This window comes from Phoca vitulina, unplaced genomic scaffold (assembly GCF_004348235.1).
Source record: "Phoca vitulina isolate PV1807 unplaced genomic scaffold, GSC_HSeal_1.0 scaffold53, whole genome shotgun sequence".
Classification (NCBI taxonomy): Eukaryota; Metazoa; Chordata; class Mammalia; order Carnivora; family Phocidae; genus Phoca; species Phoca vitulina.
This window is the reverse complement of record NW_022589756.1, coordinates 8,729,226-8,747,001: the sequence shown is the minus strand read 5'-3', so window position 1 is coordinate 8,747,001 and position 17,776 is coordinate 8,729,226. Positions and strand designations below refer to the sequence as shown.

Genomic DNA, 17,776 nt, shown 5'->3' with positions numbered 1-17,776 from the left:
TTGCTGTAAACACAAAAACCTCACATTTCCTTCAGGAAACTACCCCTTTCCTCCACTCAGTCCCTATGGTTTGTGGTAGGAAGATGATGCACTTCCAGCTCCAGGGCCAGGAAGATAACCCTGGTCCAGCCAATCACAGAATCCATCTCTCTGGCCTCAGAGGAAGAGCCTTTGCGAAATCGAAGGCAACAAAGAGGAAAGCAAAACCTCGAGATGAAGAGAAAATGGAGTTCTCCGACATCACCTAAGACCCAAAATCCAGCTATGTCCTAAGTCAGCCCTTACTACCTCTGAGGATTTGTGTTACTATCAGCCAAGAAATTCATTTTGCTGCCTAATCCAAGTCTGAGTTGGTTTTCTGTCACTTGCAAACAAAAGTGTTTCTTGTTTGAAAGTCAGCTGCTCACCGAAACCCAAACATGATTTCATCGTGGCGGAGGTGAGCATCATCATCAATAGACAGGATGGCCTCTGTCTCAATTTCATTCCAGGGCAAGAATCGATTGTTCAAACTGTTCTTCTCAGTACGGACCACCTGTAAGGAGGAAGTAAAAACACTAATGATCAATGCTGCATTACACAATGCAAAACCAAAACTGCCTTTAGGTCAAAGGAGACTGTAGCTAAATTTACTAATCTTGCCCGGTTGCCTACAGCTTGTAAAACCTAGCACATGTCTTTCAGGAATAGGAACTGCCTTATAATTCAGCAAATGGATAAGGAGTTCACATTTTAAGCTTTAGTCATTTGCTAACTAATTTTCTTGTGAAACAAGCTAAAGCTGAGGATTATTTTACATAAGTGATAAACACAGTCTCAGGAAATCAAAAATAACTTTCCCAAGAGAACACAAGGTGGCAGAGTAGAACTGAGATTATAATTCCCAGCTCAAATCCCCAGGCTTGCTCATAAATTTTTAAAATTTATGTGTTTTAAACCCAACTCAGAAATCCCCTGAGTCTGTGTCATTTCTGATGCCTAATTTTAAGGTTTATTTAAAAAAAAAAAAAAAAAAAAAAAGGAGAGCCCACCCAGGAGAGGTTACCTCACCTTTACAATTCCCACCTGTAGCACTGACTACACATACAAAAACTTTTTCTTGCAAGAGGTACCTAATTCAGAAAAATTAACTGCTGTGTCCACAGCAAATCCCTATTCAAAGAATCTCTATCCAAAGTGACCCATAATGCAAAGCAGTATTTTCTTCATAAAACAAAGATTAGTGCCCAAACAGAACTATATTATTAAAAAAATTTTTTTATTTAGACTTTACCTTAGATAAGTACAGTTTACTACAACATAGGTAGTAGCTTTGTTAATCACTTTGCCCAATACTCAAATGAGGATGACCATACTCAATACTTTAATAGCTCATTTTATTTTTATGGTATCTATATCTAATTAATCCAACTAATGAGGAACTATCATTTTATTCTCAAAAAAACAGAAACAAAGAGAACTTCCTGAAGAATCATCTTTTTAGAAAGACTGGAAGGGTCACCTTACTTTCAACAGAAACTTTTACTTGTACTGAGAATAAGCTTTACCTAGCTTGATGAATGGAATTACATGCACAGCCTAAAAGTTTATGAATGTTTTCAAAGGTACTCCTATGATCTCACAAATATGGTCTCTTCAGCTTAAAATACTTTTCTCCTATTCTTCTACCAAAATTATTCTCTCCCAGAGACCCAGCTCTCACGCCTCCTGTCACTTCCTCCGTCTTCAAAATTAATCATTTCTGTGTTAGTCCACATACTTCAATTAAATCATTCTAAGACACTTAGAATCCAATTAGTTCAGAGCTAAAAGGGCCTTGGAGGTCATAAGGTCCAACTCTCCCCTGTACACAGACGACAAGTGGCAGAGCTGAGGCTCTAACTCCAAAGCAGTCTTCTTCTGCTAAACTTACATTAAATTTAGAGCTCTCATCAAACCAAAGCCCTATGGAAAATGCATTATTAATTGTGTACCATCAAGAAAGAAAAATGCTGCCAAATAAGCACGTGAAATAGTTTATCACTTAGAATGCTTACTTTATTAAAGAGCTTCTTAAGACTCTGCCCCAGCCCCAGAGGAGTTCCTCGCAAGGCAAGAGAAGAAAGGACCTCTAATAGATTTGCTACTACAGAGAACAGATGTCAGAGCCAAGTGATAGACACGGAAATCCACCTTGCCCTGAAGCATGTTTGGCCAGTATAAAAAAATCCCTGGGCTTAAAGCCTCGTCTCCCAAGCTCAGATTCAGCAGTTATAGAATAAAGCACTGAGGTCTGGGTCGGGGAAAAGAGCAAGGAGGGGGAGATGATCAAGTACTCACCATAGAAGCTGCTGGGCTCCATCCCCAAGGAGCAGGAAAGTGGCCGGAAGTAGAAGCCAAATGCCAACCTCAGCAACCATAAAATGCCATCTATCTTAAGATGCACCCAATTTTAGAGATGTTAAAATGTTAATAATGTCCACCTTACAATCAATGGACTATGGCATCTGTTTGCTCAACCACACCCAACAAACTACCCTTGGTCCTTCATTTTACTTTCCTAACATGCCTAGCATTCACTTAATATAGAACTGCAATTCTGCCAGTTCAGGTGAACAAAGCTCCCCTCTCAACTCTAGCAATGAATACACATAGCTTAAAATGAAGAAGAAATAACTGAAAAATCCATTTCTTGAATATTCAATTGTAGATCATCAGTTTTGCAGGTTAGACACCAGGAGGATTATCTTACAGCAAAATTAGTAATCCAGGAACATAGCACAGAGCTTTAGTACTCAAAGTGTGAGCCAAAGACCAGCAACAGGGGCCTCCCTGTCCTCCCTAGGACTCTCTTAGAAATCCAGGCCTACCCCAAACCTACCAAGTCAGAACCTGCAAAATCCCCCGGTGATTCCTATTTTGAGAGGGTTGGTAGAGGAAAAAGCAAGGCTTTGGAGCCAATCAGAAAAGCCTGAGTTTAAATTCCAACTCTACTACTTACTTGTTGTGCAAAGGTAAGGAAGCAACCTCTCTGCTAAATGAATATAGCAAGCACCATGTTGTGTGCAGAAATGGAACTTGTTTGTCAGCCAAACTTGACAATCTTATAAACAATCTAACTCACTTTAAAAACAAGAAGCAACAACAAAAACTAAAATAGTCGTGATCTGATGCCTATGGCATATCCAAAATTTTTATCCAATTTACAAAGTAAATCAAATCAAGAGGACCTGCTTGTTCATTGGAAGACTGAGAACTGAAAATCTAATACCAAATGTGTTTTAGCATAGATTTCACATCCATTTTTTTAGCAAGGTTATTAAAGTCCATTAAGAACAACTACTATGGGGGCACCTGGGTGGCTCAGATGGTTAAGCGTCTGTCTTTGGCTCAGGTCATAATCCCAGAGTCCTGGGATCGAGCCCCGCGTCCAGCTCCCTAATCAACAGGGAGCCTGCTTCTCCCTCTCCCTCTGCCTCTCCCTGCGCTGGTGCACTCTCTCTCAAATAAATCTTAAAAAAAAAAAAAAAAAAGAACAACTATTGTGGATTCCAGAAATACAGTACACATACTACCTCTGCTCATCCTGGCACAACTCCTCTGGGCTGAATGGAAGCAAGATTTTCAGGGTAAGGGAACTGATGCAATAGCCATCAGAATAAAAGAAATAATTTAAGAATTCAGAGAAACACAACATCATGAATTGCAGCAGCTTATTTCTGGTTAGCTCACAAACAACTGTGGTTAATAAGTCTGCTTTCACAATTTACAGCAGGGATTCTCAACTCTGAGTGATTCTGCCCACCAAGAAACATTTAAAACAGTATCTATGGACATTTGTGGTTGTCACTACTGGTGGTGGAAGGGGGTAAGCTACTCATGTCTAATGAGCAGAGGCCAGGATGCTGCTAAATCCTACAAAGCACAGGACAAGCCCCCACAACAAAGAATCATCCAGCCCTAAATGTCTTTTGGGCCACTGTTGAGACACCCTGATTTAAAGTCAACAATCAGAAGATGGTATAGCAAACTTCAAAGAATAAATGTAGTTTGTCATTTAAGAACAATCACCTTTTCCTCATAACCAAAAAGAGATTTCTGCACTTATAAACACTGCACATACAAACTAAAATTGAGGAGGGGAAAAGAGTAAAAGCTTTCTTCTAACAGTTCTGCTTCAGAGCTATAGTGCTTACTGGCTAGACAAAAGCTCAGCAAACCAACCATTATCCCTTCTAGCACCAAAATCATAAGGACAAAAAAATTTAAATATTTGTAATGCAGACCTGCATATCAGCATTGGCCTCTAAGAGTTTGAGAAATGGCAGATCAAACATGAAAGAAATGAGTCATCCAGAGTAGTAAGTCATGTTTAGGAAATACTCTCATTTTTGTTGACATTGTTTTGTTTTTCAAATTAAAAAACTCCTTTTTCCTCAACACTGGCTACTTTTTCATGCCTTATGATTATACCTTAGAAACCTGTGAACACGAAGACTGACCTTCATGTTCCTAAGTGAATTACTGGTTACGACATTGACCAGAATGTATAGACTACTTCCAGCAGGTGTTCAACAAACATTTTATAAATGAATGAATGAACAAATGACTAGGAAATAAGCCCTAATTTAGCCCTGTCCATTCTATTTTCAGAATATGGAATAAAGACTTGCTAAATTTATATATCAAAACTATAACATTCTATATACTGAAACCTCCTACTATTTAATCTAGTTTTCTACAGCACAACAATCCATCAACCTACAACTACCAAGTCAGGAGCAATGCTCAGTAACATTCATTTTTCTTGTTTCACATACAATGCTTCCCGGGGATGCTTCACTAGTTGTCCTGTTTACCATCATTCATAAAAGCCTTGACTTTCTCTCACTGAAACTCTCTTCCTGTCACAATGGAACAGTAAAGCAATCATGGCCTGGAATCCTACCATATGCAAATGTACACAAGTGTATGCATGATCAAAAAGTAATTAGTAACCTCAGGTAACATTCAAGTTGGTTCTTGAGGAATTCTGGAATTTATGAATGATAAAGAGCTACTATTCTAATAGGATCCTTTCTCCTAGTATGCTAACAAGGCATTTGGCTTCTAAATCCAGACAGAATCAGCAAACCCACGTTAAGTAGGAAAGTATCAATTTATATCACAAATATTTAATTAGTTATCATGATAAATTTGATGCCCAATTAATAGTTAGCAAATATCTCTTAATATGTAAGGGATGGAGGGCGCCTGGGTGGCTCAGTCGTTAAGCGTCTGCCTTCGGCTCAGGTCATGATCCCAGGGTCCTGGGATCGAGTCCCACATCGGGCTCCCTGCTCAGCGGGAAGCCTGCTTCTCCCTCTCCCACTCTCCCTGCTTGTGTTCCTGCTCTCGCTGTCTCTCTCTCTGTCAGATAAATAAATAAAATCTTTAAAAAAAAAAAAAATATGTAAGGGATGGAAATATAAGTAGTTATTGCTATTAATAAGGAACAATAGAACATGTCAACAATTAGTAAGTGATAGTTGCTTAAATGTAGCAGGATGAATTTGGATTCAAACAGAAGAAATACCTAAATATGGAATCTTTTATAAAAGTAGCTCATGACTAGCCACAGGGAGGTCTTTGAAGTTGGTAGGCAAGAAAAATTGGGCATGAAGAGATTAAGTGAATTAACCCAAGTCATCAAACAGACCAAGAACAGAGAGCACAAAAAGGTAAAACATACCTGAGAAGAAATAAAATTAGAAAACGTATGTGGAGGGGCTCCTGGGTGGTTCAGCTGGTTAAGCAGTCGGCTCTTGATTTCAACGCCAGGTGATAATCTCAGGGTCGTGAGACTGAGTCCCCCATCAGGCTCCATGTTGAGCAGGAAGTCTGCTTGAGATTCTCTCCCTCTCCCTATGCCCCTCCCCAGGCTCACACGTACATGTGCACGCACACTCTCTCTCAGAACAAATAAATCTTTAAAAAAAAAAACAGAAAAGAAAATGTATGTGGAAAATATAAAGCCTCATACAAACATATAATGCCACCTACTAAATTCAGCAATTTAAATTCACTTATCATGTTATCCTTTCTTTCTTTTTTTTTTTTTTTTTTTTTTGAGAGGGAGAGAGAGAATCCCAAGCAGGCTACACGCCCAGTGCAGAGCCCAATGGTGGGGCTCAATCTCCCCACCCTGAGATCATGACCTGAGCCGAAATCAAGAGTTTGGACACTTAACCAATTGAGCCACTGGGGTGCCCCCTTTTTCTCTTTAAGATCAAATTTTGCTCAGCCAAAGCCAGCAGTTTCCAACCTCAATACATACACATGTATAATGCACTTCTGTAATGAATACATTTCTGAAAATGAACCTTACGTCAAGTCATCATACAAGCAATTAGGTAAACAGCATCTAACTTTTGTCCTCCATCCTCCCCTTTCCTCTAACTTAAAAAAGTAACCCATCATAGAGCTCAGGAATCAAGAAAATGAGGTCCAAAAGGAAGCACATAGTCATGTACACCTACCTGTGAGGACCCATGTGAAACAGCCTGAGGTAATGGTGATCAACAGAGAAAGGCCAAGGAGCCTTAAGATATATTGATTTTTCAAGGGACTCATTCAATAAACACCAAGTGGTGAGGACAAAAAGTTAGGAAATGCACATTAGGAAGAGAAAAGAATAAGAAGGTAACACAGTGAATTGGTTTTCTATTTATAACTTACATAAATTTGGCTCTAATGCAGTATTAAAAAATAATATATTTTAGGTTATAAGTCTGCTTTAATTCATGTAAGAGAAAAAGTTACACATGATCCCTATGAAACTGTAGGTAAAATAGCATAGGTTAGAGGCTCGCCCATTAAGAGAAAAAGTTACGTGATCCCTATGAAACTGTAGGTAAAATAGCATAGGTTAGAGGTTCACCATCAAATGAGAAAATGCACATCAAGAGCACAACACAGTGCTGAGCTAGCACATAGAAAATACTCAAAAATTGTTAGCACTTATTATTACATAAGATTAATACAATCTCTTCCTATTTTATTTTGTGAATATTATATATATGGGGGAGAGGGAGAGAAGGAGAGAAACTGTGCCTTTTCAAGAAATTTAGGTTTGGTAAAAAAGAAAAATATGCACTGACCATGGTCAGAAGTCCTAAGTTCTAATTTCAATATTAATTTGTTGAGTGACCTAAAGCAATAAAATTCTCAGTCTCGGATTCCTTACTTTGAATTAATAAAAAGATGTGCTCGCTTCGGCAGCACATATACTAAAACTGAATTAATAAAAAGAGTACATATAGACTAAGAGGGGAAGATTCTACTTAAAGAACTGATTTGTAGCAATTAGGAAATCATTTACGCAACATGATGTAAAAAAACAACAACAACAACAAAAAAAACCCAGATACACCAATACCTAATGAAGTCTACCAGACTTTCTACAATCTTGGACCTAGAAAAGCTGGACAAGATTTTTCCTATTAGTTGTGCTTCAAAATCACAATTTTAGGAAATTATCATCTGATATATTCAAGTAATATTTTTTAAAGGAGAGTGGGCACAGATAAAAATAAAGTGTATCAACTTTCTAAGGTATAGCCTTTGGAATTATCTCTACTGTTGCCTGGGGTCTAGCCAGAAGTAAAGCCTTTAACAGCCTGACTGGCAGAGACCCAAGCCTGAATATTAATGACACTGAATTCTCTTCTAGTCTTCCTTCTTTTTCCCTTAGTTGACTACTGGCATGACGACTGACATGACAATAACCACCCTGGCATGACATCAGGCTTCCAAAATAGAATTCTCCTTTTTCAATTCTAATATCAAGGGCTGGGAAGGAGGGAAAAGGGCAGTGAAAAATACTCTCATATCTCTATATATAGTTTTCATTTGGAAAAATGGGCGTATTCTGGCCTTACCACTTCTACAAGGGAGGTGTGATATGTTTAAGTCACCCTCTCCACCACTACTGCCCTGGTCCAAGCTGCCAACACCCCTCACCTAGGCTACTGCAATAATAAATAGCCTTTGAACTGTTTGTTCTGCTCTTTTCCCCACAGTCCAACACATATCATATTACTCCTCGCTCAAAACCCTCTAACTGCATCCTAACATACCTAGAATAAAATCTCCAATCCTTACCATGGCCTACGTGGTCCTACATGTGCTGACTTCCGCTTTCTCCAACCTGCTTTCAAATGCTCTCCTCGATCACTCCACCCCAGATACCCAGGGCATTCTTGCCATGTCCCAAACATGAAAAGCTTCTTGCATTTGCCATTCTCTGTATATTCCTCCAGAATTTACATGGTCCATTCCCTCACTTTCACTCAGGCTTCTGCTCACATGTCACCTCTTCAAAGAGGCCTTCCCAGGCACCCTATGTAAATTGACTGTACCCTTCACGGAGAAGAGAATTAAAAATTAAGAATTGGGGAACTGGCTGCCCACAAGACTGTCTGAGAAATGAGTAAGTATGCAGTGTGAAGATGAGTGGTGTTCTGAGTGAGCAAGACCACACTGTTAATTACTGAGACACGTCCTCCTTCATAACAGCCCAAGTTTTCAAACTCGAAAAGGACAGATTTTGATGTTCTTATTTCCACAGAATGCTCCAAACAAGGCCACCCTATTTATTACTATTTTCCAGAATACAAAGCAGAGTGAGGAAGATGTGTTAACTGGTCAGAATGAAGTAATAACTCAAACCTAAATCTGGGGTGGACTATGTATCAAAAAGAGATTACTTGGAGGTTTCTGCTTTCAGGATGGCTGAAGAAGCTCCTACCAGACCCAAACCTCCTGCAGATGGTAACTATAAACTCTGGACAAAAATACCAAGAAAGCAATTACCTGAAGGCACAGGACAGTGAGCAGAAGGTGGCAAATTCCAGAGAGGAGCTGAAATTAAGGAAGGAATTACCAACATGAGTAGAATCACCGTTGCCTTTACCCTGACAGTAGGCCACAGTCAGCACGATGCACAACAGCTAAACTCACGTACAACATCCAAGTCTTTCTGGACTGAAGAACAGGAGGGAAGAGTTTGGGACAAAAACAGCCCTCGGAAAGAAAGGAGATTCCAGAAAAGAGAGAGCCAGATAGAGGGAGCTCCAAGTTCTATGTATAAACTACCCAGTCTCTGGCCCACCTCTAAACCATGTGTGCATGCCTGGTGCTGTCTGTAAGGAGACCAACAAAAGATAACAGGATTGAACTAACATTTGAGTTGCTGCTCAAGAGACAGAACTTGCAGTCTGAGTCCAACAGAATAAACTGCTTGTGAAAACTAAAATATCAGTACTTTTCAGAGAAATAAAACAAAATCCACGGTCTTCACAATATAACATTCACACTGTACAAAACTATGTGATGTACCAAGAACCAGAAAAACATGAGCTTCAAGAAAAAGAAAATCAGTTAAAACAAATCCACCAAGTGACCTATATGTTGGAATCAGCAGACAAAGATGCTAAAGTAGCTATTATAACTATGTACAATAAAGTATACTCAGAATGGGGAAAAAAAAAAAAAAAAGAGAGGAAATCTCAGCAGAGAAACAGAAACTATTATTTTAAAAACATGGATATTCTGGAACTGGAAAATACATTTGCAATTTAAAATTAAATGGATGAGCTTAACTGTAGAGATGACACAAAAGTCTGTGAAGTTGATAATAAATCAAGAGAAATTATCAAAACTACAGAATAGAAAAAAAAGGTTTAAAAAAATGAACAGATACTGAGAACTGTGGGACAAAATCAAAATGTTTAATATACATATAATGAAGCCCCCAAAGGAGAGGGGAGAAAGAATGGAAAAGAAAAAAATATCTGAATAAATAATGAAGTAAAAATTTCCCAATATATGATGAAAAAAAAATTGACAGATTTAAGCAGCTTAGTGAATCCCAGTCAGAACACAAATCAAAGAAAACCATACCAAGGCATATCATACTCAAACCGCTGAAAACCAAATAGAAAAAGTCTTAAAAGCAGCCAGAGAAAAAAGAACATATTCCATATGGGGAAACAAAAATTTGAAAACCACTGACATACCATCAGAAACAAGGGAGACCTGAAAACAGTGGCACATCTTTAAGATACAATGGAAGTGGTCGTACCCAACCCAGTAAGTTTTTGGAAGGACTAGCTTTCAAATCCCTTGGCATAATACTTCTCTCCACTTGACTTCCATTAGATAGTCTTTGTTGTTATGCTCCCAGAGCTAAGGAATCTGATTCAACTGTTTACAAAACAGGCAAGAGACAGAGCAGTCACCCACCATCACCACGTCTGTTCAGCAGCCCCACACCATTCTGAAGAGACAGCTACTTCAACTAAAGGCACTTCCCCTATCTCTCTGGGTAGATCCAGTCACCTTGCCCAGGCCCCATCCCATTTGAACTGAAGAGAATTAAAGCATTCGGGGCAAGAGTATCCAAGGATGGTGGCAGTAAAGATCACATTTACTCTAAGCCGTTTCCAATGTAGTTTCCCCTTTGTTATCTATATAATAGACAAGAATGAGGGATTTTAATATACAAATACCAGTAGGCACCCCTAAGACAATCCCTCTCTACTAAAAACCTAGGGCTCAATAGATTTCATAGCCCACAAATACCTAACATTTATGCCTAATGCTTAGATGAGAACCTGAGCACAAGAGAAGCACAAATTGCCCATCATTTTCTGAAATGGTATGTGGGTTCCTGGGTTGATTCAAATATGCTGATTTCAAATCATTTTCCCTGAAGGACTGGAATCTGAGAGATTGCCTGGGAATCACCCTACTGCTAATTTTAGAAAGACCTGTTAATTATAACATAATGGATAGGGTACGTCTGCATCCCAGGTAGGAAAACTACTCCACGAGGCTTACTCTCTAAGCCTCAGTTTCCACAGATATAAATAGTGCCATTTCATAATAGTGCCATTTCTCCAGAGGGGAGAGAGCTGCCGGTCCCTCCTAGTCTCAATACCTGGTAATGTTGGCTCTATGCCCAAGAGGCCAGCAATTAAACCGCTGCCCAAAAAAACCTGCTTCTCTTAAATAGAAAGCACAGTCAAAATATTTAGAGAATACAGTGAATTCTCCAGCTTGAAACTGTTTCCTCTTTTTCAGAAGAACTAGAAAAAACTGGTATCGCTAATATGAGCAAGCTATTCAGAATGGCCTCCCATTTGGAAAGTTTCTGGCATTTTCCAACTAGGCATTGTATTATTGCAATGAGCTGCCCAGTAATCAAAGAGGACTACTTATTTCCCACCAGAGTTAAAAGAAAGGATTAGTTCTGGTGAGTTCTCTAACAAATTTCAGTCATTGTTAACAAGGTGGCATCGGCTTCTCTACATCCCTACCAAATTCTAAGAAAACTCAGGAAAAAATGGAAAACAAAGGCTGCTTTATTATTCTATTTGAGCAGCATCCACCTTTCACAGAACAAATTTTTTTTTTCCTTTTAATTTCAGTGACATTTAAAAAGTTGTAACAAAGAAAAAAGTGAAATTTATTTGGAAAGAAACCTATAAAGAAATCTTCCCATTCACAACTCTTTTCTTAATATACAAGATAAATTCTGGGATCAAAAGTTTTTAGAACCCTACATAGTCTGAAGAGACTCAGATTATAAATTCAATTAAAAAAAAAGACTAGCAGTGATAGAAAATTTAAAACAAAGATTTATATAGGAGAAGCAGTAACAGCTACGACACAAAGGGAAATTATGCAGAGGATAGAAGTGAGTTAAAGTTGTCCATAACATGGGCAGCATATCCACACTTATCTTCTTGGACATGAAGGGATAAGTAGGAATCAAACGATTATTGGGTACCTTTCTAGATTCCTTACTTGTATTATTTTATTTTCCTCTCTAATCCTTAAGTCAAAGAAGTTAATTAACTCATCAAAGATCACAAAACTGACTACTTAATCCCAGGTCTTTATTACTCCCAAACTCATACCATCCTATTATGCCATGCTGCTGCCCAGAAAATATTTCACATGAATCAGTTTCTTGCTGATATAATTTTAAAAACCAGTCTAGCACAAACATTCCCCTTCTAAATGGATTCTTCCTAAAAACTACACTAATTTTCTTTAGCAAGCTTCTAGCAATGCAGGCCCATCGGAACTTCTGCCTGTCTTTGCTACCCTTTTCTGGAAAGTATCTATGCCACAGGGTAACTAGTGGCAGTTTGTTTGCTTATGACTTGCTCTAAGGCCTCACATTTAAGATAAATGGGTAATCTTCTGGATTGCCAAATTTATGCCAGAAGGTGGATAAACAAAGTCCTCAGAACTAAAGCCCTATCCTGCATAATTGACTATTATTTTTCCTGTAAAATACGGCATCCAAATCATGACAGATAAGATAAGGTAAAGAATGAGAAAGAACCCGTGAGAGACTATAGAAAAGGTTCAGGATCTCCAACTCCCAAATATTTCAAACCCCAACTCCAATCTTCCAAAAAACCTCTACAATATCCTGATAAAGAAACAGATCTTCTTGCTAAATCTGGGCGGTGACTGGAACTGCAACTTCTGGAATCAGACATACTAAAGCTCAGCTCGTCCATGATTTGTCATGATTATGACCTTGGGCAAAAGAGTTAACCTCTCTAAGCCTCAGTTTCCACAGACAGAAAGTGAAGAAACCATAATAACAATGTAAGTTCTATAAATCCTAAATTACGCTGCCTGGGTCATATGCACTTCCTAAGTATTAGCTTTGTCATCATCATTCTCATCAACATCTTTGTTATGACATGGAAGACATCAACAGGGCAACCAAAGGGCTTTTGTAAACCTTCATGGAGCCAATACTGATTTCAGTTTTGGTGAGTCTTGGGAGATTTAGGAAGTGAGTAGCAGAGATGGAACTGGCAAGGCCTGAAAGGACCAAAAAAGAAGCAAGCAGAAATTCCACAGGGAAAGGAAATTTGTATAGTTAAAAAAAAAAAAAAAAAAAAATTATGTCTACAAAGATACACATTATATACATTTGGAAAAGGGATTACGAGTGAAATGCTATCTCATGCAGTAAAACAAACTGCTCATTTTTCTATTACCATGATGGGGACGCCAATGTCGGGCCACAGAAGGTCCTCCGACGGTAGCTTGGGAGAATTCCATACCACCACTACCTTGTTCAGGTAAGGGAGGCCATTCAGTCTCTCTAGAGAGTTCATAAGCACTTCCTCCCGCTCATAGGTCAACATCACCACTGTGAACTGCTCTCGTGGAACATTGCCTCCAAGTGCGGCCTGAAACTCCTTGCCAGAACCCCCAGCTCCACCCCCAATAGGCCGAAATCCAGTCCCTGAGCCCAAGAATTTGGCCTCTGAGGGCAACACAGGGTCAAAGGGCGTGTGGGGGAACAGATGGAAAGGCCCCGGAGCAGAGTTCCAGCTGCGGTAAAAATCAGTGACAGTCAAAGTAAAGTTGCGGAGGTATTTGGGTGAGGCATAAGGCGGCTCCGTCTCCACTGGCCCCAGGTCCAGGTCCCCGTTGTCAGCCATGTTAGGGTCAGTTCCAGCCGCCTTGCCTGACCGATGGGGGATCTCAGCTGCTGCCTCTTCCCGGATGGGAGCAGCTGGGATCTGTATGCGAGTCCTAATCATAGCCAGCACGGTATTAAAAATACTGTCAGCGGTTGAGAAGTAAGTCTCCCAGAGAAAGCGGCCTTGCCGCCGCATGGCCAGCAGATCACTATCCGAGAGGCTTCGTAGCAGAAAATGAACCTCGGTCACACGCGGCTTGGGCACCACCAGGGCTGCCTCATTCCACTGCAGCATGCCCTGGTAAGGAAGCTGTACTTGCTCCCCTAGCACAACTGGGACAGCACCGACTTCCAGGGCTTCAAAGAGCCGTGTCGCACACCCAGATGAAATAACCAAGTGAGGGTCCCCAGGAGTGATAATGAGAGCGAAGGTGGAAAGCTTCAGTAATTCCAAGCGGTCCTCACGCTCACCACACAGTGCCCACTCGGTAGGCAGACTGGCTTTAGGCTGGTTTTTGCAGGTAAATTCTACCAGGACCTGATCTAGCCTGCTGTCCTGTACAGCCTTTAAGGTGGCAATGATACGATCATCGTAGTCGGCTGGAGGGTCACCTTCCATTTCTTCTTCAAAGGAGCGGGCCTCCTGAAGGCTGGATCTCAGTGATTCAATCTTCTCACCCTGGAAGGTGAAAAGATACTTCCGCTTCACTGGCACCTGTGGTGGGATCTCCATGAAGTTGGGCTCCGACATGGCATGCACTAGTGGCGATACTACCAAGTCAAAGCCGGGTCTGTACTGGGAAGCATAGAAAGTAGACTGAGCCACCATGGCACGGCCTGTGCTCACATTATATAGTAAGTTCTGTGTATCCGACTTCCGCGACAGATTGATGATGACATGGTTGTGTCCATCTGTCCGCCAATGTGGTAAAGAAGAGAGCTGCTTCTCAAGTTCGGCAGGCCGAAGCACTACTGGCTCTTGTATTTCTCCCACTAATATCACATAAAGGCAGGCAATGTCCGCATTTTCTGTAACATACACGTTGGCTCGTGCTGTAGCCTGAAAAGCCTGCTTGACCAAGGGATCCAGGTAGCTGCCAAAGGCAAACTGGTCACTGTCATATACATAGACTGGAAAACCGGAGGTGAGAGGACAGCGAGAATAATCGAAACAATTGTGCAGCCGGCATCCCCGTATGACCTTTGGGGGAGGAAGACCAGCATCGTCCTTCTCTGGAAGCAATCGGATAGGCAGAGAAAGTTTGGGCTGATTTTGAGCCATCAGCTCTTTATAAGAGTGCTCAGTCTGGCTAATAACATTCTTGAGCTGAAGCAGGTCCTGCTTGGCATTCTCAATACTCTTCTTACAGGCTTCAATCTTCAGATTCAGCTTGGCAATTTCACTGTTTAGCTCTTGCCTCTTGGCTTCCAGCTGCAAGAGCTCCTCACTTACAGACTCACGAATCCGGCAAAGATCCAGCACATGCTTTACCTCACATAGTTCATTACCAGCCCTTGGGCCAAAAATCCGCTTGCCTGCCTCATCAGCCTCATCCAGAGTGGTGAGATAATAGTGAGCAATCAGGGGGAAGAACACCAGAATAATGAAGAGCGTAAAGCTGAGCCATGTGAGTCGTATCCGGTTGGACCACCGTAACATACAGGTTTGACCTCCATTCCCCACTCCCCCATTCCGCAACATGGTATAGCCCGTCATGAGTTCCTGTGTGGCTTTTGCCCCCTCTAATCACGTTGGGTCACTCGCCATAACCGTGAGTTTCTATTAGACAAACTCAATCTCTTTTCACTCACACCTTTCTGTTAAGAGTTAGTGTGCTCCCTGCACAAGGCATGGAATAAAATGGAAATTTCATTTTCCTCAGCTGTAATTGAAATGGTCTCTGACCTTATTCCAGCAGATTTTAAGTTCTGGTTGCTGACCAATGGACATGTCCTTACTCTTTATCGAATGGTAAAAGATACCACATTGTTGATGAGATGAAAAGGAGGTCTCTGATGATGAAACCCAGGAAAAATAACCTGGAATCAGACAGACTTTTTCAACTGCCATAGCTCTTGTTCCTTGGTTTTGCTGACCAACAAATACGCATAGTTACTATTCACAGTTATAAAGTAGCTGGTTAGAACAGAAAGAAATGCCAGCCTCTTATCGATGTCATTGCCAACAATCAGGCCTGCAAAAGAAAGAGAACCATGTCAGTCTTGAAAAGATTATGTCCAACAACCCACCCTCCCTCAGTTTCTAGAAAATGCTTCTATCTTAAAAGGTAAAGGAACAGTTGGAACATTGGGTGTGTGTCTCACAGAACCATTTTAAGTTCAGTTCACGTTGCGTTCAGTATGGGTATTTTCCTTGTGGTTAATTAGAAATGGATAAGGATAAGTGTCTGAAAACAGCTTCAGATTTTACACACACAGACATACATACCCCTTCCTCCTATTTAACTGGATATAGAGCAGAATTAGAGCCTATAAAATGAAGATCAACTATATTCAACAGAGTGCAAAGATGTCTGCAACAATTTTTATTCAAGACTAAGGCAGCATCTTTAGATGGAGAGAAACACCATCCTATCCGGGCTTGATAGCCAGGTTTATTCCTAAGATGAGTCTCCTTTTGAATTACTTAAAAAAAAAAAAAAAAAGACTCTGAGAAGTTCAATGTTTTATATTCAGAGTTGAAACGAGTTGAAGAGAACTCTTTTGATCTTTACCCAGTAGTAGGTGCATTAATCCAGAGACAAAATGTATTTCCCAGTTTGCTTCTCATTTATCTTCTGCTAGCAGACATCATGTGCTCCTTCTTAAAATATAAATAGTAACTTGGTCTTTTAGAAAGACTACTGGGCGCCTGGGTGGCTCTGTTGGTTAAGCAACTGCCTTCGGCTCAGGTCATGGTCCCGGAGTCCTGGGATCGAGTCCCACATCGGGCTCCCGGCTCGGCGGGGAGCCTGCTTCTCCCTCTGACCTTCTCCCCTCTCATGCTGTTTCTCTCTCTCTCTCAAATAAATAAATAAATAAAATCTTTAAAAAAAAAAACAAAGAAAGAAAGAAAGACTACTATACTTAGAAATGAGGGCTATTATTTCTTCTCCTTTGGAGACAGATTTGCTATCAAACCTTATACCTCAGTTTCCTAATCTCCCAAAATGGAGAGAAGTGTACTGAGACAGAAACAATATATTGTGTTGCTATGACAAGAAAGGACAAAGGATGTGAGGGTACTTTCAGCTAATAAATCTTGAAACAACATTCCCACTCCTGTTCATTTACCAAACTTTACTATCAGTGGCTACAAAAGCTTTTCACTTGCTTTCATCCCAAACTTAACATATGTAGAACTGAATTCCTAATATTCTGTGCCAAAGAATACTCCCAATTTCTTTCATTCACTTCCTCCAAAAAGTATTTACCATACTCTTAACATGTCTAAGACATGTTCAGTATAACTGTGGAAGAAGCTAGAATGCAAAATAATCTTTGACCTTGTGCAACCTCCTTTAACCTAAGATATAAGATATATGCAAACAGCAGGGATACTGCTACAAGGTAGTATAATGTACGTAGCCCATCAACAGGTCTCATTTCACAGAACTCTCTCTAGCTTCTATGTTTGGTAGAGATGTAAAATTATTAAAGTTTGGATACAGTCTTCTCTCCTTTAAATAAAAAATGTTGCCAATATTAATAAGAGGCTTGAGTAAGCAGAACAAGAGATAAGGACAACAAAAAACAAAAACTATTGATCACAAAAAAGCTTAAATTTGATGGATCAAACCTTGGATAAACAGCTAAGCAAATATCCCAGAGAACATAAGTCAGTATTTCTAAAGCATTATCCTTCTAATTCAAATGTTAAAAATCTCTGCTTCCAAAAGAGTACTCTCTGCACCTTACGATCAAATTATAACAAAGAAAGAAGGAAGTGGAGAAAATAAAAGAATGCATAATCAAGGAAATTCAGTTGATTCATTCCCTCCTTACCATATGTTTCTGGATCCTTCCTTTTTCTAACTCATGCAGCATTTTACTTCAGTATATAATTTCCTGAAATAGTGAACTCCAGGTCCAGGGTTTGCTCTCCTGATAGAAAATAGAAAAGTGACATGCTATTAGAAAAAGACTCAATACTGGGGCGCCTGGGTGGCTCAGTCAGTTAAGTGTCTGCCTTGGGCTCAGGTCATGATCCTGGGGTCCTGGGATGGAGCCCTGCGTTGGGCTCTCTGCTCAGCGGAGAGCCTGCTTCTCCCTCTCCCTCTGCCTACTTGTGCTCTC

The 17,776-nt window shown here is 40.2% G+C and overlaps 1 protein-coding gene across 9 annotated transcripts in view; it reads right to left on the bottom strand.

Moving 5' to 3' along the window:
- Positions 1–17,776, bottom strand: part of EXTL3 (exostosin like glycosyltransferase 3) — a 154,831-nt gene that overhangs the window by 30,216 nt on the left and 106,839 nt on the right. For 7 of the 9 annotated variants that reach the window (XM_032388980.1, XM_032388981.1, XM_032388977.1 and 4 more), the window contains 3 exons: positions 17,486–17,584; positions 13,050–15,675; positions 408–535 (listed from right to left, as the gene is read on the bottom strand). In XM_032388980.1, coding sequence (XP_032244871.1) covers positions 408–535; positions 13,050–15,197 — 2,276 coding nt within the window. In that variant the 5' untranslated portion in view covers positions 15,198–15,675; positions 17,486–17,584. The remainder of the gene's footprint in view (positions 1–407; positions 536–13,049; positions 15,676–17,485; positions 17,585–17,776) is intronic. The other 2 variants (XM_032388982.1, XM_032388983.1) reach the window with 1 other exon arrangement.